We start from the raw sequence: 26229 nt of genomic DNA on the forward strand, positions 1-26229 counted from the left end.
GACAGAAATATTATGGTGGTGTACATAAATAAGGGAAAGCTTAAATCGTGCATTGCCAAAGCAATATAAATGATAAGTACCGTTTGTATGGCCTACGCCCTTAATTCGCAGTTGATTCTGTTGAAATGAAATAGTGAGGTGAACGAGTGTGGGGCGCGGGCGTGGGGAGTAACGTTCCGCTCGTTTTTCTCTCTGACAGAACATTTATTTTAGTGGCACTTGGCCGCCATGTAGAGGATTTTCAAATTGCGATGAAACTATTTGGTGAAATTTAACTACTAATCTGCAAACAAAACTATCGATTTACTCTAAATTTTTTTTTTTAAATGGAATACTAAAATTGAATTTATGAAAGTAATAACCGAATTAATTATTATGGAAGGGGATATTTATTGGGATTTGATAATAACTTTATAAAACAGTTAATATTATTTATTAACTGAACTATTTTTTGAATCTTTATTTTGATAGCTTCAAATATAAAAAAAAACTGAAAAATATTTAAGATTGATATTTTTGTCAGAGTTGATATGTTGATTTTGTCATCATTTCAAGATATCTGTTGAATCCATGTATAAATCTTTTTATTTGATACAATAAAACATACTGATCATTTTTATATATGTCATAAATCTGTTCACTCTGTTTCATTTGTATTTGCAAGTATATTTCAATAAAAAAAGATACAAATCGTACTTTGAAAATTTGTAAATTGCGGATATATTATCAAAAAAAAAAAAACTAATAAGTGCATAAAAAACTATAATGACGTCCGACAGATTGTAATGTATCTCGCTGAAACCACTGAATGTATGTCATAACCTGAAAACAACGATCGTTTTAGTAATACGGTATTATTCACATAAATTGTATAACCGTGAATAAACCATATGATGTAATCGGTGGTACCAACGTACAAGGGCAAATTAATAAAGTTATATTTATAGTATAAAAATAATAAACATAGTCAATTATATTCGACCTTTGTGCTACTAATTATATGCAAACGTCACTTTTTTATTAAACAATACATAAGGTATACCAACATTTAAATAAGCAGCGAAGAAGCCTTAAACTAAGATATTAATTGGCTGCCTATACAATAACGTCGTTTCAAAAAAATTAATGTTCTACTTTTAATTGATATTGTATCGAGACATTTTAGGGGTTCTTAGCCATAAAAATAAAACCGGAAGACTAAATCCAAAAAATCTGTCACAAGCTTACAAATTAGAACTTTGGGAAGAAATAAAAATATTAGTAAAAAGCATCTAATTATACGTATATATATAGTGGAATATTTTTATTCAATACTTGCAGATTTACTCGAGACCTTTTCCCTTACCGTGGAGCTCTATATAAATTATACACACAAATTAATCACATTCAAATTCACTAGTACGTACTCAAACTTATGAAAATATAAGCAAACGCTTAAAAACTTTTGGTAGGTATCTAATTCAGTGTCATACATAGTATATAATACGGGACCATCAGTGTTCGTTATACACTTGACCGTTTTTTTTCATTCTCCGACATAATTAATTTCTACCGGCAGTGCCTGGGGACTGATTCACGGGTCACGTTCAACCTTAGCTTCGGAGCGAATGGCTAATCGATCGATTAATTTTCACGCTGCTCGAGCACAAAATTCTTCAGGAATATATGAACTGGTTTGAAATATTTAGTTCACTAGAAAATTCAATTTATGCTTTTAAATATTACTGCAGTCATCGTTACGTACCATACAATTTTTCAATCTTATTATTGAATTTTATGAAATGCATCTGATGTTTTTAAATTATAAAGTTTTTTTATATATTTTAGTATTCAGAAATCCTACATTAATATGCAATTTATTTAAACTTTCAGTCTCATAGTTTCAAAATAGATACAAAATAGTGTTATAGTTATTTATATTAAAAAAAAAATATATTTTTAAGATATAACATTGTAAAACAGACAATTTACAATTTATAAAATATTTACATTAAGCCTAATTAAGATTTTATTAATTTTTAAGATATTCGTTAAAACAAATACTTAGTTACCTTAGTAAAAGCGAAATTCTTTTTCAACAGAAAATATTTGAAAAAAATATATGTTAAAGGTAAATTATTTAATAGATCATATTAATACTTTTTTGCCAATACTCATTACTAACGCAATTCACCGGGTAATGATTTGATGAATGAATTAATGAATCAATAAATATATTTAATTATTTAACTAAACAGTTATAACAAGTTACAAGGTAAATAAAAAACGTTTAAATAATAAAAGTAAACATTTATGTTGGAGCATAAATTTTTAGTTGGCTGCTCTGTTCATAAGGAACATGCTATAGGCTGTTTTTGTATACTTGTTTGTGAAAATATTATTGAATTCATAGAATATAAAAATGTTGGGATGAATCTGTAAATAACATAACTGTCTAATTATTGTTTGCACACACAACTATCATTTTAGGTGGGTTATATACATTATTTTTATAATTATTAATTATATTTCTTTTTTAAATAATTTTTTTGATAAAATACGAAATGAGTTAAAATGAGTTGTTGACACAATTTAAGCTCATGGAAGCTCAATGGTATTTGCCAGGATTGGGGCGCGCGTTCTTTAGCTAAAATTCACGTTCTTTTCATTAGGCCGTGCAAGCTCTCAAATGATGCTTCAGCTATTAAAAATATTTGCTAAAATTCCAATTTTGGTTATTAAGTACCTTATTACGAAAAAGTAATAGTTGAAATACTATATTAGGAATATTACTGTATTTATAACAACAGATATATCCCAACAAAATAAAAAAAAAATTAAAAGATTATTAACCAGTTCAATGACCTTACGAATAAGGTTTTTCTATTATATTATTTAATTTAATACAAGCTATGATAATATCTGTAGAATAAATGTTCTATAGTTTGGGTAAATTTTAACAAATAGTTATTCATATAATGAAACCAACGCGTTTATTTTTGTATCATTAACAGACTGACTCAGTTTAAGGGTAAAGTCTCTGAATCACGCACACAGCCACACTTGTGTCCTTTACAATAATTGAGTATAATTTATACAAAAATGAAAATGAAAAACGGTAGCTTGACACGCAAGTTTTTAGACTAATAAGTAGCGTCAAGCTACCACTTTTTAAACGGTTAATATATTTTAGTTTTGCATAATGTAAACTAGATTAGATAAATATATTTATTTTTTGTGAAACCAGTTTTTCGCCTGCTTCTTCCTTTTGTACCCCTTAAAACGTGTATGTATAATTTAATAATGATCAGTTGAGTAGTTAAAATGTGACAACGCAATAAACATACTCACTTTCACATTTATAATATAAGTTTTGATTTCACTTGAGGAAGTAACAGCAATAAATAAGCTTAGATCGTTCGGTTGTAAGATAGTTAGGTAAATATATAAAATCAGTGCAAGTTAAAGATCTGAAGATATAGATCGCACTTAGACCTGCTGGTGCGTGATTGCGCTTGACACCCGTAATATCCGGTAGCTGCCCACCGATGATATCAATTTCAATTTGTTGCGGCGCTGTACCGGCCGCCTCGATTCCTTGTAAATCGATACCACTTCAGTTTCCTGTTGCGTCCCTACCGGATTTAATCTCGTACTCGATTGAAATGCTCTATCTGATATCTTTTTAATTTTACATTCAACTCAATTTGATAATCGTTGGATTATTATTAAAAAGTATTTGAAATTTATTGAAAGTGATTAAAATAATTAAACGAATAAACATTACTCAGTACTGTTTGAATGATACATCGATTGTTATATACAGATACTTTGCTAGATTTTATTCCTCTAACTACAGATCTTACGAAATAATGAATCAGTATAATTTTAATCAAATCGTAGAAAGATAAATAACAGCCTGTGAAAGCTCGACTGCATGGATTAGGCTTCCAATTCTTTTGAGGAGAAGGTTTGGAGCATATTTAAGCACAATGCTCTAATACGGGTTGTTAGATTCACATTAAGATATATTATAAACATATAATTAAATTATCCTTGGCCGGTTTGAATCTTCGCCTTCGACTTCGATTGATATTCACGCGTTCTAACTACTGGGTCATATCAGCTTTATTAAATTGACTTCTAATTAACGACTGTGCAATAATTATGAAAACGAAAAGTTAATATTACTCTTTAATTTATACATGAAGTTAGTTGCACTACGAACAGTTTACCTTTTTGGCAAACGTAGAGTATGTTTTTAGATTGCATGGCCACAGATTTGAACGTGGAATTGAGTTTGATATTTGCATAACGTTTTTTCGAACCTTAGTTACGTGTCATGAGAGTCGATGCCCGTTCTCCGTCTAACATTGTGCAGCGATTGGATTCGTTTAACACGTGACTGGGCACCGGTCGTAGTTTAATAGCCTCGTATATGTAAAGGACAGGCGCGGTACATCCAACCAATTTGCAATAAAACAATATGGCGCTCAGCATACCCCGGCCTATGACCGCACGTTTTGCCAGCCTCTTGTATTTTATATTTATCCGGACTGCGAACCCATTAGGCGCGACCTCTTTGTGTCACATTCCGAAATGTTATGTTCCGTGCTAAGGTGGTGTGTGTGCGTAAATTAATTCGTGTGGACTAAAAACATTTGTGTTGGTTTTGTTCAAGCACGTGGTAGTTACAAAGGACATTTTTAAATTACTATTAATTATTTTTAAACGCTTTACACTCTGCAATTAACATGCCCAGACCTAATTCACTTGTTAAAAGTAAAATAATTGTTTATTCATGTTGCAAAAATAAATAGCTGTTATTTTTTTCTAGTTCCGCTTTGAGTATTTGTTTAACGGTGTTATTAAATAAAGAATGAGCTGCTTGAAAATATATGGAACAATCTACTACAAAATTAGACTAAGCTTGGCTTTTCTGTTTTAACTTTAAAAATAAAAGTATTTTCTCATTCCTATTTTGTAAACGCTGTTTGGTTAGTTTTAAAATCACATCACAATAAATATTGTTAAACAAAAGAGGATTAATTGATGATAAGGTAGTTAAATAGTTTATTTAATTAAACTATTAATTTAACCTAAGAAAAATTTACACATAAATAGGCAAAGATAACAATTTAGTACGTCTCCTTTGTTTATCAGCCGATTCGTTTTTTTTATTTGGTATCTATTAACGAACTTAAGTGTTACCAGCAGAAATAAGACTAAGAAAATATACATTCGATACAGGCAAATTCTGATGTTTTCCGCAAATTTTCAATAATTGTTTTTGTCGAATTTGCACACAAGAAAATGTCACAAAACACAGTGTAAGTATGTACCGGCAAACTGGTACTACTGGTAATACTCGACAACATTATTTATTTGTTTTATGTACAAAAAAGAAACAATTTGTTTGAACTCAAACTAATATATCTTTACAAAACCTGGTTCCATTCCAACAATTCGTGTACATATTGTTCTGCCTACAGCCTCCAACGCAAATATATCACATTTAGTACCACTAAAAACTATTGGAGCATAGACCGTGTAAAGTTAAAACATTGTGGCGCATATGCACGGGCTTAATAATTAGATTATTGTGGCTTCTGCTCTAAATAACAATCCGAATGGATTTACTAAATGAACTAGGGGACGGAAACAGTTATTTTGGATATTTAGTAGCTGTAATAATGCTTTTTTGATTTAATTACACAATTCTATTTACATATCGAATATTCGTTTTGAATTCTCGCAATTGATTGATTATTATTAGAAGTAGAATTGATTAAATAAATTTTTGAAGCTTCATTCTTGATTATAAATCTTTATTGGATCGGGATTCATTACTAATTTCAATTTGAAATGATTGAGACTACTCTTATTTACTTTTATTTATATACCATATATAATGATAATTAAAGAACTATTTTTTTATGTTTCAGATTTACACTATCAACCAAGACCTCCCGCCCCCGAAGGTAAGATATTTTTATAATTATATATATCTGTGGTAGCTATCTGAAGCTAATTTCCGTGTTTCAGCATATAGTGTCAGTTTAATTACACCACAATGGGCATGATATCTTAGATCCCATGGTTATGCGCATTGAGAACGGAAGAAGTGTAATACATACTTAGGAGTAGTATATACTTCTTGTATGACCAGTTTCAAGGTCCTACCCCCAGATGACGTATTTTTTCAACTACCATCTCTAAAAATAAAAAAATAAATTATGTATTTACCTATTTCAATAAAATATTTGTTATCACGTTGTATTATATTGAAAGTTAGTTCCTAAGACAGCTTATATCACAAATTCAGATCAATCTTTTCAAATTGTACTCCTTAACTGGGTTTGAGTTTTCGAAGCTCTTTCGTCGAGTAAGTATTCTATTAACATAAATGGCAGGACTATTTGATGATGACGACTACATTGCTTAAGGTTCTATTCATACTAAGCGATGAATTCTGCGTTCAATGGCTGGCGTTTTTAAAAGAGAAACTTCTGTATAAAAGATTTTTTAATATAATTAAATATAACTTGAAGGCTTTGCAGCTTAATGATTGCTTTATGTTAAAATTAAAACTACTTTTAATTATCATTATAGATATTTACATTTATTTTAATAAATTGCGATAAATGGTATCTACCATTATAATTTGCACGAGATGAATAAATTAGCAAGTTTCAAAAAGTTGTAGAAAACTCTTACAAAATGTAAATAAAATTTCAGTGAAATTGTAATACCACTGAGCATATTTAGTATCAAGGTAAATAAGTAATCATAGATAAATATATCAATGGTAGCAACTCGCCCGTTTTGATTGGTCGATACCTTTATAGTAACTGTACCCATAACTTGGTTACATAAATAATTATGTAATTTGAACATCGCACTGTTTGATATACCCATTTTTAAGGAATTACTAATATTTCTATTTAACTACTAAATAAACGTAAAGCTTAAAAGTATTAGGAGTGGGGACGACAATAAACCAAGTCCTAAGGATCAAATCTGCGACTTTTACATCGTTAGACGGCCCATGAAACATTGCGCTATTGACGCCTCAAAATATAGTCAAATAATAAATACATTTATTCATAATATAACAATGTGTTCAGTGAAATTATAATTTAACTGGTAGTATTCGTAGTCGTTGATTTTGTATGAAATCGAAACGATTGGCAAATTATTGTGTCATTATGTCACTAGAAAAATGATTATTTCACGGCTTCGATAATAATCCTGCGATGTAAATGTAAGGTACATACGAACGTAGCAAATGCATTAACCTAAATATCCGCCTAAAAATAGACATAATTACACTATTCCACAACTCTGTTCTGTTTAGAACTTCGCATGCCTTATCTTTGGTCCACACGTGTACATTGTGCGGGTGACATGCCAACTAAGTCGAGAGCCAGCAAAATTGCTTTGTTCAGACTTTGAGAGGGCGCGTCCCGCATTAACCTCCTAAGTCCGCACAATATTATATTTTAACATCCAGTACTATGTCAAACTTAAAGTAATTATTCATGATTTTCGCTTAGAGTTGACGGATTAATATTTCGATACGTTTCACCCAAGGGACTGCGAAACAAATTTGTTATTGAGCAATAAATCATGAAAAAGGTAGTCTAGTGCCATATAAATGTGCATTACATTGCTTGCTAGTGATTTATTTCGCCCTGTTTTTTATTAACTCGATTGAAGTTACAAACATTCAATAAACATTTTTTTAACGAATAAAATATCTCGGTGAAATTTAAATTGAAACTTTATTTGTGAAATAATTTACCGTCGAAAGTTCCTATCGGAGTAATTGAGCGTACTTGTATATACTTAATTATATTTATAATTTTGGTAGTCAAAGCAAGTTCAATGAATATATGAGATCATATTTTACGTTATCATAAATTTAGATGAAAGTGTTTAGTTAACAAATTTCCTTTAATGAAAAATAAAGAACTGTATTTTATGAATGCCTCCTTAATTTTCAAAAATGAAAAAAAATATCCTTTGACTATTAATGTGTTATATATCGGTGAATTTTTCGAATGGGTGGACAAACCTGGTTCTTAACCAATTTTAATTCCTTGCGAACCACGGCATGACGCGTTGAGACGTGGTTTGAGCAAACAGTTAACAACCATTTTGCCGAAACTGTTATACACCCGTTTAATCATTATAATCTTTTTAACATAATATGTAAAATACTGTTATTATAAATTTAGTTAGCAAGACGTATCAATCTATAGATTGTAAAAACACATACAGTAATAGTTCGATTGTTGCAAAATATTGAAAAAAGCAGATAATAGATAGTAAAACCTATTTTATAGAAACAAGGTTTCGTTACAGTCACAATTTATGTCTATATTTGTAATTTATATTCGTCCGTGTGCATATAATTTACAAAAAACAGCGAGTAGCGAGCTATTTATCGATAATTTAAACAGTTCAAGCGAGGCTGAAAGAGCAGCGCGGTGAATATCCTAATTTTGCCTCAATTCACGAGGCATCCGCCATCATTTTTATCTCCCCTCTTGTCTCCATTTATATCAGACGTCTACAGCGATTCGCGTTCTAGAATTTTGTTTGTTTCTTTCGAATTGTTATTTCCGACTGCTTTCGTTTCTTTAAACGGATTCGTCTACAGCCTTTATAAAAGTAAAGGAAATGAATTCTTGGTTAATATACCAATGCTTGATCTCATTTTCTTTTGGGATAAATCTTGTGTATTTGGTGTGAAAATAATATTTTCAGATTAATCATAGAAATATCTTTGTCAAATGTCAGTTATCTGCCTTAATAAAAGAAGATTTTTAACCTCATATTTATAAACTAATAAATAAACTAGTTGCCTGCGTGTTTTTAGGTATAACGTATCCTTGTCCTTGTATCATGTATGATGTTTTATGTACACCTGACATTTTGTATGCAAAATTTCATGATGATTGGTTGACGTGATAGCGTAACAAATAAAAAAAAATACTCACTTTCACATTAATAATACCTATTAGTAAGTATTTAACGAAGGCTTTTTATTTTGTATAATATTTTCACTAATTATTCGGCGAAATAGTTGGACCAATTTTGATTATTGAAATCATTTTTATTAGATTGTCAATGTAGGCTTTTCATGGATTTTATTTTATCTCTCGATAAAATGACAACCGGTTTTTTTACTAAACTGCGTTATATGATAGGGATTTGGGTAGAACATAAACATGTAATCATACATGGCTTAGTATTTAATATATTATATATTGGTAATATTTACAGACATACGAATACTTTGAAATTAGTCTGATTACTGATCACGTAAGTTAAACGAACAAGAGTTGTGGAATACAACAAAAGCATTTTCAACTTCAGAATCGAGAAGAAAATTGTAAATTAACTTTTGCTAAAGCGTTGTGTGACTTCGCGCTCGACAATCTCTGCTCGGAATTTTAACTAGGCGATATAGATCGGTAATCCCAAAGCCTGCTAACACAATGCGGTGGAAAAGCGGATATTCGCATCTTATTTTAGATGGCATTAATAATTTAGTCACGGACTTCGTTTTTCAGGTAGAAAATTGAGAATTGTGTGATTTTTCAGGGTTAGACCTTAATCATGTATTTGTTCAGATCACTATGTTTGTCTTTAAGTTTTAATGTTATACTGGAAATTGAACTTTTATTTCAAGGCTATTTTGCTTAAACTATAAGTATTATTAATTAAAATATGATTCTATTTTAGAAGCATGTGAGAAGACATTCTGCAGGTGGGGCGCGGAATGCGTGTCACTAGGCGACGGTCGTGCCCACTGCGCGTGTCCCACCAGCTGTCCGTCCTCAGCGGCACCCGTTTGCTCCACCGCTGGTCGAACATACCGCAACCATTGCTTTTTGCGTAAAGAAGCCTGTGAAAGAAGGCTGAACTTAAGAATCAAACATGAGGGAGAATGTGGTAAGTGACTCGTCAAACACAAATTTAAGCATTTAGTTGTTATATTTAATTTTTGTGCTTACGTTAGCACTTAGGAAAATGTAATCATATATTTATATTTATTTTTCGAACATGTTACAAATGCAATTGTACGTCTACAAATATTGCAAATATCAAACAAGCCTTCCTAATTGCTTTTTAATTACAAATTAAAAAACCGAGATGGCTTAGTGGTTAGAACGCGTGATTCTTAGCCGATGACACTTGACGGTGAAGGAAAACATCGTGAGGAAAACTGCATGTGTCTAATTTCATTGAAATTATGCCACATGTGTATTCTAATAACCCGCATTGAAGCAGCGTGGTGGAATAAGCTCCAAACCTTCTCCTCAAAAGGGAGAGGAGGCCTTAGGGCAGTAGTGGGACATTAACAGGCTGTTATTGTACTGTACACATCAAAAGGGTAAAGGGCAAATATTTATTTCAACTGTCCACGCTTTGTCGTACATAGTGCTTTACGCTTAATTCAAGGTGTATACATAAATACCAGGAACTCCTTACAAAAAGAGCGATTATTATTAGTCTGTGTTTTTTTAAACGTCATAGTAGTTTATAAACATAACATATTGTATGGTTTTTATTATTTTAAGTTGTATCAATGTTACCCTAAGTATGACTACAAAAGACTTATTTAAGGATAAAAAGCGAAAAATATAGCGCATTCTTGAATAAATTTCAACGAAAATTAGTGTAGGAGGTAAATAACAAAACATGAATAACCCCTTACCCCAAGTCATCTCGTAAAATATGTCGTCTCGCGACAGCAATTGCGAGTATTTTGCCACGGTAAATTGAACTGAAGTTTTAGTTCATTTAACATCTCGAATAGGATTTTTAAAAATACTCTTAAAGTTAGCGTTGCAGGCATTTTATTTATGCTTGCATTATCTTTGTTAATACACCTCGTTTGAAGTTATGTGGAAATGTATGTAGTTTTATTTTTATCTATTAAAGTAATAAATAATAATATAAATAAATAAATAATAAAACTCGTTTCTTAAACAAATAAATTATAAAAGATTGCGAGTAGTTTCTGCAATTACTAATGTTGCTAATTAATAACTATACTTTTGTGTATGGTTGAAATTTTACCATTCTTGAATATAGATCTACCAATCGGTTGTACATCTATAATAATAATAATACTATATGATTTTAAAGGTATTATTATATTCTAATTTTATAATAAACACAAAAATTAATAAATATGCTTATTAAAAACAAACGAACTGCTGAGTGTGTCTTAGTTTATATACTAAAAATAACATATTTAAGTTTTTAGGAATCTAATTACTATAATAATAAAAACCAAACAGCTTTCATTATATGCAATACAATAATAATAGCCTATAATCAATAATCATAGCCTAGCCTTTATTAATATTTCAAAAATTACAGCTTTCTTGCAATTTTATTAATGTGAAATATATATTAGCGCACCTCGGGGTTAAGACTGATTCTGCTGGGCATGATGTTTTTTATGCCGCCTTGCTCTCTTTCCACGGCCGCTCTATATGTGTGGCACGTATACTATATAATATACTTAAAAAAATATTTATTTCACTAACGAATCTCTATGTTTTATTAATTTTTTAAACTGCTGGGCATGCCATGATGGCATCGTTTATGTGTAACCAGTTTTAAAAAGTGGGCTGTGGGCTAGCTTGAAAAGAGGTGTTATGTATAACATAGCCAATCGTTGCTTGTATTATACCAATCTTCATCAAATTCGGTTCAATAGCTTAGTCGTGAAAGCGTAACAGACAGACAAAGTTTGTATAGATTATGTTTATAGATTAAGAATAAAAAACCCTTTATCATAATGCACTCCGATTCAATAGAAGCGGGCGATCCATGCAGCGCCGTGACATGTCCAACGGGTGCCAGATGTATAGTAACCTATGGCCAGCCCGAATGCCGGTGTCCACGGAGCTGTCAAAGACGCAAGACTGTTTGCGGAAGCGACGGTCACGAGTATCCATCTGCTTGTCATCTCGACAAACACGCTTGTGACAATCAACTTAACATAACTATCAAATATCATGGAAAATGTGGTAAGTAGATTGACAAACCTTTGTTTTAGGCATATAAATGTAGCTGTTATTTGGCCTAGTGGCTACGTTGTAGCTTCAGATTACAAGTGTCAGATTTAAATCTCGGATCGTGATATAATGCTATTGTTTTATGTCTAAAAATCGGCAATAACTGCCTGTTTAGAAGTTTTCAGTGCAAGAAAGTCCGAGGAAAGAAATAATTCGTTAGAACTACGATATACGAGAATAAGGGAGATTAGGTTGTATCTATAATTGCACATAAACTAGTGCACTTTAATGTGATATCTGCGTGTTTTTTTGGTTGGGAGGATATTATTGTTTATGTAAAGGTTGAAAAGGGAAAATAATCCTTTGTTTTTGTATGAAATTGAAATATTTTTGGACAAAGTGTTAATACAACCGTAACAAATAAATACTGGAGATTAACGTTTGTAAAGGAAATTATTCAAAACAAATGACTTTATATTGTTCCGTCTCAAGTTTGAAAACGTGAATAAAACTCGTTAAGATGAGGTCGTTATTAATGAAAGGAACGGAGTACGTAAAAAGGGTCAACATATTTTTTGTGCGTGTGTTTCATAAAGATTTGATCAAAATTTGTCCATAAGAACAGCGGCATTTGTTTTTTAAACATAATGAGGGATTATTATTTTGATGTTCAATGTAAACTTAATCTTGTTTGATATGAAATAAGACCTGTAATTAGATAATAGGCGAGAATGAGACGTAGAATACATGAATCTATACCGAAAAGTACCGTGGAGTACCGGCTTAGAATAGTACTCCCCCAATCTCATCCCGTGGGTGTCGTAAGAGGCGACTGAGGGACGGGGAAAAGGGGGGATGGGCAGCAGCGTCCCCCCTCCCATAAACATCTTACCCCCTACTGCGCTCGCCAACACGCCTGCCCAGCGCGGCGAGTATGGGCAAACCCCTCCCTTAATGGCAGATGCGCCCAAAAAAAGGCCCCCAGTTACCGGCAAGCCCGCTAGGCCCGACCAAGGTAGCGGTCGCGGTATCGGCAGGGCAGGGGGTGCTAAGAATCACCGGTTCACGGCAGGCTACCGTATAAAACGACTGAAAATGGCAACGTATAATGGACGCTCGATGAGGCTGGACCATCACCTCGCCGAATTAGAAGTAGAGTTAAGTCATATAAACTGGCATATACTGGGGTTATCTGAAGTCCGAAGACAGGGGGAGGACACGATAACTCTAGAGTCCGGTAACTTACTCTACTTCCGCGAAGGTGATAACCTCTCCCAGGGTGGTGTCGGTTTTCTAGTCAAAAAGGATCTCATTAGCAGCATTGTGGAAATCAGTAGTGTGTCGAACCGGGTAGCGTACCTTGTCCTAAAACTTTCCGACAGGTACTCCCTGAAGGTTGTACAGGTATATGCGCCAACTTCGACATACTCTGATGATGTGGTCGAAGCGATGTACGAGGACATCGCAAAGGCCCTCAACGACACCTCGAGGGCCCACTACAATGTTGTTATGGGAGACTTTAATGCTAAAGTGGGAGTACAAGATAGCGGTGAATCGAAAGTCGGACCTTACGGCTTGGGCTGCAGAAATCACAGGGGGCAAATGCTGGTAAACTTTCTCGAAGCGCAGGGGCTTTTTTTGATGAATTCTTTCTTTCAAAAGAAGCCTCAGAGGAGGTGGACCTGGCGAAGCCCCGATAACGTGACAAGGAACGAGATAGACTTTATCATTTCGAATAAAAGGCACATATTTAGAGATGTTTCAGTGATCAACAGGTTTAATACCGGAAGTGATCACCGCTTGGTTCGAGGCACTCTAAATATCAACTTAAAAGCCGAAAGATCGAGAATGATGAGGTCTACTCTCCGACCTACCATGCTCCAAGCTGCTCAAGGCTCCGAAAAGTTCCAAATGGAACTTCAAAATCAATTCACCGCGTTGGAAACCATAAGCAGCATTGATGAGAGAACCGACACGCTGGTCAAAATACTGCAAAACACATCCCGCAAGTGGTTTCCGCCACAGAGAAGAGACAACGCACCAAAACTCTCTGCTGAGACACTCGAGCTCATGAGAAAACGACGAGAACTACCATCGTTTTTGTCAGATAAGGCCTTAAACCGAACAATAAAAACGCTGACGCGACGCGATCTCCGACGCTCCAATACCCGTGCCATCAAGGCTGCGATTGAGCAAAATCGGGGATCGAAAGTGTTCGCTCGCAAGTTTGGGAGGCCGCGTCTGACAAAACTTAAAACTGAAAATAGTGGGGTCGTTACCTCTAGGCCTGAGATTATCGGAGAAGTAGAGAGGTTTTATGGGCAGTTGTTCTCTTCAAGATCGGATAAACCCGTGGGAATCAGTATTGATGACCAGCGCGCCCCTCTTATGCGCCATTACTCCGAGGAGCTCCCGGTCGTTGACCAAGGAGAGATTAGGGCGGCTCTAGAACAGCTTAAAAACAACAAAGCTCCGGGAGATGACGGAATCACAACAGAGTTGCTTAAGGCAGGCGGGACTCCGGTCCTGAAAGAGCTAGCAAGCCTCTTTAATTCCGTCATCCAACATGGCAAGACCCCGGAAACGTGGAGAGGGAGTGAGGTGGTACTGTTTTTCAAGAAAGGTGATAAAACCCTCTTGAAAAACTACAAACCAATCTCCCTCCTGAGTCACGTGTATAAACTGTTCTCAAGAGTCGTCACGAACCGTCTCGCCAGACGACTTGACGAGTTCCAGCCCCCAGAGCAAGCCGGCTTTCGATCAGGCTACAGCACCGTGGACCACATCCATACTGTTCGGCAGATTGTGCAGAAGACCGAAGAGTACAATCAGCCGCTGTGTATGGCATTCGTGGACTACGAGAAAGCCTTCGACTCCATCGAAACCTGGGCAGTGCTCGACTCATTGCAGAGATGTCATATCGATTGGAGATATATCAAGGTAAGGTAGGAGATGTCTGTACAACGCCGCTACAATGACTGTCCACATCCAGGACTGTAAGACGAAGGCGATCCAACTGCGCAGAGGGGTGAGACAGGGGGATGTAATATCCCCGAAACTGTTCACCAACGCGTTGGAAGACGTTTTCAAAACGCTGGATTGGACTATGTATGGAGTCAATGTAAACGGCGAGTACATCTCACACCTTCGATTTGCCGACGATATCGTCATCGTAGCAGAGTCGCTGGAACAACTCACCGAAATGCTGCGTAGCCTAGGCGAGTCTTCCCGGTGTGTCGGTCTCGGTATGAACTTGGACAAGACCAAGGTCATGTTCAATAGGCATGTCGTGCCGGGACCGATATACGTCGAGGGGAAACCTCTCGAAGTTGTTAGTGAATATACCTACCTAGGACAGATAATACAAGTCGGTAGGAACATCTTCGAGAAGGAAGCCGATCGAAGAATTCGCTTGGGATGGGCAGCATTTGGCAACCTTCGTCAAGTCCTCAAGTCGTCTATACCGCAATGTTTGAAGACGAAAGTCTTCAACCAATGCGTCTTACCTGCCATGACATACGGTGCCGAAACGTGGACACTAACTGCGGGACTAGTCCACAAATTCAAAGTCGCTCAGCGTGCTATGGAGCGAGCTATGCTCGGAGTATCTTTGAAGGATAAGATCAGAAATGAGATTATCCGGAAAAGAACCGGAGTCACCGACATAGCTTGCAAAATTAGCAGGCTGAAGTGGCAGTGGGCTGGTCACGTATGTCGTAGGACCGATGGCCGTTGGAGCAGACGAGTCCTAGAGTGGAGACCGCGAATCGGCAAGCGCAGCGTAGGGCGCCCTCCAGCCGGGTGGACCGACGACCTTAAGAAGGTGGCGGGCACCAACTGGATGCGGAAGGCGGAGGACAGGGAGCTTTGGCGCACCTTGGGAGAGGCCTATGTTCAGCAGTGGACAACGATTGGCTGTTGATTTGATACCGAAAAGCACGACTAATTTTTCATTTGCTTAATTTGGATTTTTATAATTCATTTTGTACTCGTTGGTAGAAGTACCTCGTAAAAAAATCAGCACGTGTTGGATGAAAATTTGCCACATTTGCATCCGCCGATCCATTAGAGCAGCGTGGTGGAAAGCTCAAAAACTAAGCTCAAAACTTTTACTTAACAGTAAAGGAAGATCAGTAGAGGAATAATTTTAGGCTACAACTTACTGTCTCTTTATCATCATTTTGATAATATTCTAAAGTCTATATTACGACATGCTCAGTTAAGCATACGAGTGATGGTCAAAAAAACACCCATGACTTATATTATATATTTTACCCATAAGCTTATATTTTTTTATAACTGTACTATTCGTTGTGTTTGGTTTTTGCTATTTTTAGGTTAATCGTATTAAATTATTTATACTTATTATCTATTAACTAACCTTACCATTGACTATTTATATAAACATCGATTATTATCATTACTTATAAGAAATAAAATAACAGTAAGTAAATTATTCAAGAATGAAATTACATTACGAAAAAAAGTTGCTTTTGAGTATAAATAAATTCACAGAAAGTCTTTTCTTTGAGAGTAATTTAATCTCTTCTACTCTATCTACGTACGTTTTGTGAACCCTTTTCACAAAAGTTGTCCCGGAACATTCGATCTGGACTGAATTTGTACAAGACCGAATGCCCGCACATTCCAACATCCTTTGTGAATTTTACTGTGTACTTTACTAGCTCACTTTGTTCTTATATTAAATTGTTTATCTTGAATTTTGCATTCCTCTTAAGAATATCAAATTTTAAATAAATGTAATATAATTTTAACAAGGAACGTGGAGTTAATTTTGTTTGATTATTACAAGCTAAGTCATCTAAGGATTTATGCCTAGGCCTAAAAAGCACCGGCAAGCCAATAATAATATTATAATCAGGGCCTCAAATCAAAATCAAAATACCTAGACGATCCAGGACGGATCTGTAAGTCCCATGACCTGAGTAAAGTAATAGACCGGAAATGTCCCACAGCTTAATAGACATGTAGATATTCTATCGCAAAACAGCACTTGTATTGTACTTGGTATTATACTTGGTGTAGTACTTGGTATTTTTGTCTTCCGGTTTGAAGAGTGAGTGAGCCAGTTTAATAGCAGGCACAAGGGACATATCATCTAGTTCCCAAGGTTGATGGTGCAATGGTTAACATTTCTTATAATGCCAATGTGGCGTTGGTGATCACTTAACGTCACGTGGCCCATATGCTCGTCCACTTACCTGTTCTATAAAAAACGCTGAACAATTCATCTAAAGAAGAGGTTTGAAGTTTATTTGACCACTTCTCCACATCTTCACAGCTCCTGTGCAATGGGATACATATGTGCCGCAATTTACATGCATTTATTATACAGTTGTTACAGAAAAACTAAAACTAACTAAACTCGTATCTATTATACAAAAAAAGAAACAAAAGAGAAATTCGTATACAAAGCAAGCTGATGAATAATACCTACAAGAGATTTCTTCCAGCACACAAAAGAAGGAAAAACTATTTAGACTAATAAATAAGATATCTCCAATCATACAAAAAAAAAAATATTTGAAAAAGCTATGCAGTTTTCTTCGCAATGTTTACAACTGAGTATGATATGAATTATAACCATAAAAATTTAGCACATAAAAAATTCAGCTGTACTTGACCGGATTTAAGCCCGTGACCTTCGGTTAAGATGTACTTCCTCTATCCGCTGGGCCAGCTCTGCTCTCATTTAATTAAAAACGAAATTATCTTTTAAATAGAAAATCCTACTAAAACGATAAATGTTAAAAAAATTAGATTAGACCACTGCGCTTTAATTTAAGTATTATTTGTTCCAAAAGCTTCTACACACATTTATTAAAACATTTTATCGATGCGAAAATTTTTCCATTAAACATCACGTTACAGGTAATTACATTTTTTTATTCGTTCAGCCATTTGATGAGATTGGTGTGTAATTTATTTACAATGCATATGACAAGTAATCATTTGAAACAATGCTGACGAGCTATCTTTACAGTCCTTGACATTGGAAATCGGTCTTGACATTGGAAATCGGTCATTGGAAACTGTCAAAAATAACAAACAGTCATTGTTGATTATCAATCATAATTTTATGCTTAGTTAAAATATAGTTTATTAACAGTGAATGTTTTGAAAATAAGAACAATGCTTTATATTAATAAAAAGTACTTTGTTAGATTTCCAATTTACTCTAAATTGTCGTAAGTGCATTAATTATTTAAATCTATGCTCACTGAGAATAAGGGAGATAATGTGCGTTTAATGTCCAAATATTACTGGGCCATTTTGTTTCGAATTTTAAAAATACAGTAAAGTTTTTGTTATGTAGATCCATGTTTGGAACACGAGTGCGCCGATGGGGGTATCTGCCAGCTGAACGAAGTCCGTGCACCCGTATGTAGATGTGGGCCTCCGTGCGACTTAGTCGTGCGTCCAGGCTCCGCTGTCTGTGGGTCCGACTACAACGACTATGTCAGTGAATGCGCACTTCGTCGAGAATCTTGCCGAACCAAACAGGAGCTATCAATTGCTTACAGAGGGGAGTGCGCTTCAGGTTTGTAAATGAAACTGATTATATTATCTGTAATGAATGTTTATTTATGACGACGCTATATTAGAAGAATCAGGGTTATTGTAGACCATATATTAATATGTAGAATTTATATCAAAAGTTCATTCAAGTTAATTATAAATTAATATTCACTAGCAAATGTACATATATAATTATTAATAATTTTTACAAATAAGAAAACTGGCAACTCTATTGATAATTTAATTAATAAAATTGCTTTTTGTATTAGAATACTTTTATCGATTTGATTACAGTTTGCGTCAACGTAAACCATGTCTAAAAACGTATCAATTTAAGTGTTGCCGTAACTGACACTTCGACCAATAGATTATATACACATAGATAGATAGAGGTGTGTTTGAAAGTCTTTTTGTATTCTAATTTTATAATTTTTAAACATAGTGTAAAATGTTACTGACTAATTTGGTGTGTGTGGAAATTCCTTTCGTATATCTTTTCGGTGACAATTTTAAAATGCCAATGTAACTTAAATACTCTAAAATTTTACCAATTAATATCCTCTTAATTTATTTACATCATTTATCTTAAGTAAATAACGCGCTTGGATTTATAACATTAAGATATTTCGATGATTTATTATTTATCATCTAAAACATTACTTTTGTGATAATAAAATGTTTTTGTAATGCTATCAGAACTGTAAACATTTAAAACTCGATCCGTGCTAAAATTCCTTTTTAATATAACAAGTAGTTACCTCGATTTCTTGTCTAATCTAAAATTAAATCTTTATTTGGAAACGCAAGGAGGCCCCTCGGTGAGGTTCCCGTTGAGGAGACATTTTGTTTTAAAGAAAGTAATTGGAGACGAGCAACGAAGCGTAGTCTTCCGAAAAGCAATTGTGACAGCAACGATATAATTCAATTTTCTAGAGTTATTAACTCAATATTTGAAGGGTTATTATCTTTTATCTATCCTTTTATCAATAAATGGAACGTCTCTTTGCTTGATTGAAATAATAGTATGTTAGAAATTTTCCGTTATTTAGTTCAATAAATATTATTAAGTTAATATTTTAAAGTTAATAACGGATCGTCTGTGAGATTATTATTACAAAAATAAACTTTATATTTTAACTGCCTCGTTGTTCTAGTGGCTTGATGTAAGACCGCAGGTCCGGAAGCCCTGGGTTCAATTCCCAGGTCGGGCCAATAAAAAGTTTTTTCTGTCAGAAAATTCTCAGTAGCAGCCCGAAGTCTGGAAGTTGGAAGTGTTGTCCCGTGCCTTGGAAAGCACTCTCTCTCTCTGGACTCTTTCTGGTCGTGTTGGATTGCCGTCCCATTGGATTATTAGAGTTAGGGAATAGAGAGTGCACCTGAGTTTCCGCACACACTTGTGCACTATAATATCTCCAGCGTAGTTGGCTAATCTCTCTTGAGAATGGCCGCAGTGGCCAAAATTAGTCTGGAGGACATTATTATTACTTTTAGTTGTAAGTTTATTTGCTTTTTCGTGTGTTACTTTGCTGTAGATATAGTTTAGTATATGTTGTCTATTTTATTTAAAAAAACGACACCTGAAAGTATCATAGCACGCAAAGGTATAATAACGATATCACGGTAAGGAAGAAAAATCAAATAAGTTGTATAAAATTGACACAAATTTCGTATAGCTCAACATCCTTGTGAGTCCGTGAAATGCGGCGTGCGCGAGCGTTGTACTCTGGACGCACGCGGCGTAGCCGTGTGTGGGTGCGGGCCCGATTGTGACGACGTGATGCGGCCCGTGTGTGGTTCGGACGAGCGCACGTACGACAGCCCCTGCATGCTCGACCGAACAGCGTGCTTGGACAATCGAGACATACGAGTCGCATATATGGGAGCATGTGGTAAGCAGATTTCTAATTTATTTATAAGTTGTGTAAGTATGCAATAATTAAAAAATCAATAGACTTGTGACAAAATTGTGGGTAATATGTAATAAATAAATGTAAAATGTAATAGTAATGAGTTTACTCACAATAAATGCTTCAATAAATAGTTTTTATTAATTTCTATTAAATAAAGAAAGAATTAAATATATTATTTCTATACATACATTTTGTAACAATAATAAAATTATCTTAACAATTTCGGTATGAAATTCGCTTACAGATATTGTAGGCGTAAGTTTATCTTAGTTCTTGATGCCTGTTTAGTATAATAGTGAGTTAAAAATTGCTATTTATCAAATCAAATACTTGTACCTTTATGTAATATAAAAGTAAATAATGTAATTTTAATACAAATGTCCTACAAGATACAACTTTCTCGTTAGGCGTGGAAAATCCATGCGCGCGGGCAACATGTCCGTGGGGCGGTGCCTGCGTAACACGGGGCGGTGCCGCACACTGCTCTTGTCCTGTTTGCGATTCCACACTAGCGCCCGTTTGCGCCTCCGATCGCAATACGTACGGCAGCGAGTGCAAGATGCGTATGCACGCATGCCAGACCAGTCTCAGGGACGGCGAGTTGCGCGTGCTTTATAATGGAACTTGCCGTGAGTGTAGTTTTTTTATTCATACTATAAAAGCAGCAGCATGAGATCAAATCGATCATCATCAGTTATATATAGTTTCAGTATGATTTTTCGTATAGTTAAGCGTTATATAGATGAAAATTGAATACACATGACAATAAATATATTATACGCGGCCCAAGATTTAAGCTAATAGCCTAACACCATGCCAACAATCCAATTTAATATGCTCTCTTTATTTTTGCTTCTGTATCAAAAGTAATGTCTACTGTAAAATGTATTATGTGCACAATATATTGTTTATGTAATTTGGCGGTAATCTAGATTATTTATGTTTAAATATATCATTTTATATTTCAATCTATTTAATAGAGCACGCGAGCACGTAAATCATATTTGATTTATACCGTGTGAAATATAAGTATCTCATCAAAATGATTGATTTTCATTTTTCCATGTATTTTTATAACCTATTCAGCTATTCAAATCTGATATCAATGAGCACAAAGGTAGAGATGAAATCAATTATAAAATACCCTCTTTAGAAAAATCACAATCTATTTTCTGTTATTAAAGTCTTTTCCTTTTATAAAGTTGTCAATAAAAAGATCGCGATCGCTTTAGCACAAAAAAATTGTAAATATGTCTTATATAATTCAAAATTACGTTTGACTATTTTTCACCTAGATAAACGCATGTGCCTAAAATCCGTTAAAATTACGTGCGAGCTTTAAAGTTTGACAATATTTGTTAAAAACAAAATATTTGATCTTTGAATAGTATTGTTACAAATTATTTGTTCTTAGCTTAAAGTCTTAGAAAAGTTTGTTAATTATGCTAATAGGATAAGCGAATATTAATAACAATGAACTCATCACTTCTGTTCCCCGTTGGAAATGTCAATTAGAGATTTAAACGGTCCTAGTGAATAATGAAACGCGACGCAGATTAATGGAAGAAGACAAAGGATTAATTTTACAGAATCTTATTGGTTATTGAATCAATATTGAACAGCTATGTCTGCTTATAATCGCTATCATATTTTAATGAAATCTCATTCAGGGGATTTCAATTTTGCACTTAGAAAATCATTTACTACCAACTGTATTCCCTGGATCGAGATTAAGCTCTCTCGCCGTAATCCGCTAGAGAATTGCTTAAACACGCGGTCTTAAAATATTAATTATAAGCGAGGATACTTGGAACGGGATAAAAATATCGAAATATATTTACTTAACGGCTTATTTACGAGCGAAGTAATCGTTTTTCATCGGTCGAAACGCGTCAGCTAACAAACGTCCTGAACAAATTTTTCATATAATATAAATTCGCTGAGAGTTTTAAAAACAAAAATTATATAATTTAATTTACGAAATTTTTATTGGTCGATAAATTTATTTGATTACTTCAATTTACATCTGCAAATACTTTTGTCGAGTTGTCGGGATTACAAGGCCAATAAAAGTTATTAAAGTATTTTGCATCTTGGGCAAAATCCACTCAGCGAAAACATTAATATTATGTTTTTCTCGAGTATCGAAATAGTTATCGATAATTGAAATTCAGAATCAATGAATATTTATTGTCAGCATTGTTGCCAACATTCCATGCGATCACCAGTTATTTTTAAAACTTGATCTTCATACATTCAAATCAAATCAAATCAAATCAAATCAAATGTATTTATTCAAGTAAGCTTTTTTATTATAAGCGTTTCTGAATAGTCAATATTTTAACTTTACCACCGTTTCGGAGAGTAGCTTCTTGCGAGTAGAAACGGCAAGTAACTCGCGTAACTGCTCTTTTAAAATAAACCATATGTTTTTGATTAGCCCTGCATTGGAATCCCAGCCTAAATCCAAGCATCTTTATACGATTCTATTCTTCTATTCTTTAAGTACATAAATATTAAAAAAAAAAAACAATTTGATTTCAAAGAGTTATTAAAAACAAATAAATGAAGTAATAGTATGAAGTTGTTTTATTTTTATATAGAAACATGCGCAGACGTGATATGCGAGGGTGGAGGAGACTGCGACGTGGACTCTGACTCTGGTCGACCTGTTTGCCACTGCAATCATAACTGCACGAACACACAGGTAAATTAAGCAAAATAATAGCCTTTAAATGTCCCACTGCTGGACTAAAGTCTTCGATACTGGACACCTACACACGTGACGGAGTTTTATTCGACACATGTTACTTTACACATTTTTTTTCTTTTACTGTTAAGTATGGTATAATTATAAACACATCAAAATTCAGTGTTTGCGTAGATTTGAAAACGCAATCTTTGTTGAAGATCCGTCTAATCCACTACCACCACACAAAAACAAACATTAAAAAACAAAAAAATAAATTACGAATCTGACTAATCATCTTATAATTAAATATCGAATTAAACTGAAATCATTGAATCATTCATCATTTGTAGGTTCAGCATTGATCATATTGTATTACTTTAATTAAATACAGCGCTGATTTTAAAACCTTGAAAACAAAAGCAGGTAATTTCCGCCAATATAGTGATTATGTTGCGGCGTTTCGTGTTCCCGGATTAAAATTATTGCGGGGATCAGTTATTATGATTGCAAAACAACTGACATTAATTTTGTTCATTTAATATTTATTTAGTAGGTAAATGTTCGAAACGAGTCAATATTAACTAGTATTAAGTGTTGGGATTCATATTATTTAGTCGCTCGTGTAATATTGATTACACTTAAATATTTTTCAAACTGTTCTTATGTCGCTCATCAAACAATAATATTGCATAAGATTTAATTTCTACAACTTTATCCAATACCAAACAAACATGATTGAATGTATTTTTTTTATAGAAGTTCATACGTTCGTTTTTAGTCTATCAACATTTTTTATTTAGCAAATAATTGAGAACGATATGAAAGAATATATTATTATGGCAAATGGATTTAAAATTTGCATTAAGATGGTGGAAATTAAATACGTACTTTAAATCAATAAATGCTTTTAGTCTTTATCGTTTTTATTTACTGTCATTTTATAAACTTCTTCTTAATAATAAATAAAAATAATTATTTGTACATCTGTCCGTTATGTGTTTTTAAACCATTCTTCCTATTGTGATGAAACTTTGCGCATGCCAGTGGAGATTTCTGATCCAAAAAAAAAACAAGAATATTTCTTTGCATGACCTTTCAACATACGGTTAATGTATATCCTTATTACCCACGCGAAGCCGGCTAGATACTTATGTATAAAATAAAAGGCATCAATAAAACGCGATCGCTGGTGTCGGTGTAAATACTTTAATAAACGATTGCATCAATAAAAATTCAGATGCAAGCTTTTGTTCAGTTGTTTTCGTAACTTCACTTTGATCAAAGATCAGTTTATACGGTTTGAATCACAGTCGATCATCTAAAATAAATTCGCATATTGCATATTTCATAGAAATATTACAACTTTCGGGTTTGTTATTATTTACTATTTATTCATTCAAAATGTTAACATCGGATGGAAATTAAAACATTTATATACATATTTTGCTTTAATTTTTTTACGACCTTCTAAATTTGGAACATTAATATGGGGATACATTTATTTATCTATTTCGATGTATAAGTCCTACTATATAAGTTACCATATCGAGCTTACAATTACATATTATGTGTAAGTACACTAAGACCTTAATCCTGATCTGTCGAATTTATACAAAACAATTTTAAAGGAATCTGGCGTCGTGTGTGGAACTGACGGTCAGACGTACCCGTCACGGTGTGAGTTGGACTTGACGACGTGTCGTGAGCAGAGCACACTGCGACTCGCGTACAGAGGAGACTGTGGTGAGTAACGATTACTGTGTTTCTAGTTAATCTACGATACTAAATATTTACTGTTTTTTTATGTGTATGAATAACAATAATAGGAAATTTAAATTTAAAATCAATTTCATCTGCAATTGGATGCATTTAAAGAGCTTGTTGCTCCTATCAAGATATTTGGTATGAAATAATATTGAGAAGATTGTTACTATAATTATTGTGTTTAAATTAAAGGTGGTTTTAAATTGTGGCTCATTGAATTCAATGTAGATAAGTTTAGTCACATTTTCTTAGCTAAGAGGTTATGTGCCTTGTGCCTGTAATTACGGGCACAAAGGACATTTATATACAAGATAAGTGAGCTAGTGTAGTTACACTGGCACGCGTTTCGAACTGGAACTGGTAGATGCCCTGGACACAAAGGCCTACCGCCGTTTACAAAGAGCGATTTCGATTATTAATTATAAATAAAATTTTCAGTGAGTTGAATAGTTTTGTTTAACCTGAGTTTGATAGAATAAAAAAATATATTCGTATGCTTGCTCATTTACAGTATTAACTATACCCAAAGGCGTGGATAGACGACCGGGGTATTTAAGTATATATAAATATTTTTTTCTTCAAGCCATCTAATCACTATAAAATATATTAAGTGAAACTAAAAGAATTCACAGTAAGTTCACTGATGATTATTAGAAGAATAATCATCAATTAAAAATAAAACAATCCCAAATATATTTTAATCTAACCAGAATGACATTTCTAGCTTCTTATTTTAAAATCAGACATCCATACAACCATTTATCCTTTTTCTATACTAAGGCGCGAGTTAAACCGCGGGCTAGCTAGTTAAATATATAATATCGGAAAACAAAATAAATGTGTATAACATATATTGTTATTTTTTTTTAATCCGTTGTTCGATTTTTTTATTGGGCTACTACCCTAACCTAACAAAATATATTACAAACGAATACAGACAGAGGTTTACCAGGTCCCTGTTACCAGAAAGCCCCGTGCCTCTCCGACATAAGTGCGTTTGCTGTAAATAACTCCATGCTTTAGGCAACAACGCGGCTCGTGTGTGTCCAGCATAAGCTTAACCCTATTTAATATGGTTGATCTGAGCTCAACTTACATTGGAAGAATCCTAAATCTCTGAAATTTTCCATTCTTTAACTGCCTTGTCAACTTCAACTTTCAATCGTCATAATTTTACAAACTATTTTTTTTGTGACTATGTTTCAGCCAATTCAACTGAAAAAGTAATTTTATAGCATTTTTATGGAATAATTGTTCGACATGATTATTTAAATTGACATAACTTTTTTTAGTTATAAGC

General features: G+C 33.9%; 1 protein-coding gene across 1 annotated transcript in view; it reads left to right on the plus strand.

Moving 5' to 3' along the window:
- Positions 1-26229, plus strand: part of LOC126781143 (agrin-like) — a 60151-nt gene that overhangs the window by 11316 nt on the left and 22606 nt on the right. The window contains exons 3-10 of the mRNA XM_050505973.1: positions 5925-5960; positions 9733-9942; positions 11823-12035; positions 18361-18585; positions 20237-20452; positions 20881-21102; positions 23077-23180; positions 24794-24908. Coding sequence (XP_050361930.1) covers positions 5925-5960; positions 9733-9942; positions 11823-12035; positions 18361-18585; positions 20237-20452; positions 20881-21102; positions 23077-23180; positions 24794-24908 — 1341 coding nt within the window. The remainder of the gene's footprint in view (positions 1-5924; positions 5961-9732; positions 9943-11822; positions 12036-18360; positions 18586-20236; positions 20453-20880; positions 21103-23076; positions 23181-24793; positions 24909-26229) is intronic.

Source organism: Nymphalis io, chromosome 1 (genome assembly GCF_905147045.1).
Source record: "Nymphalis io chromosome 1, ilAglIoxx1.1, whole genome shotgun sequence".
NCBI classification, from domain to species: Eukaryota; Metazoa; Arthropoda; class Insecta; order Lepidoptera; family Nymphalidae; genus Nymphalis; species Nymphalis io.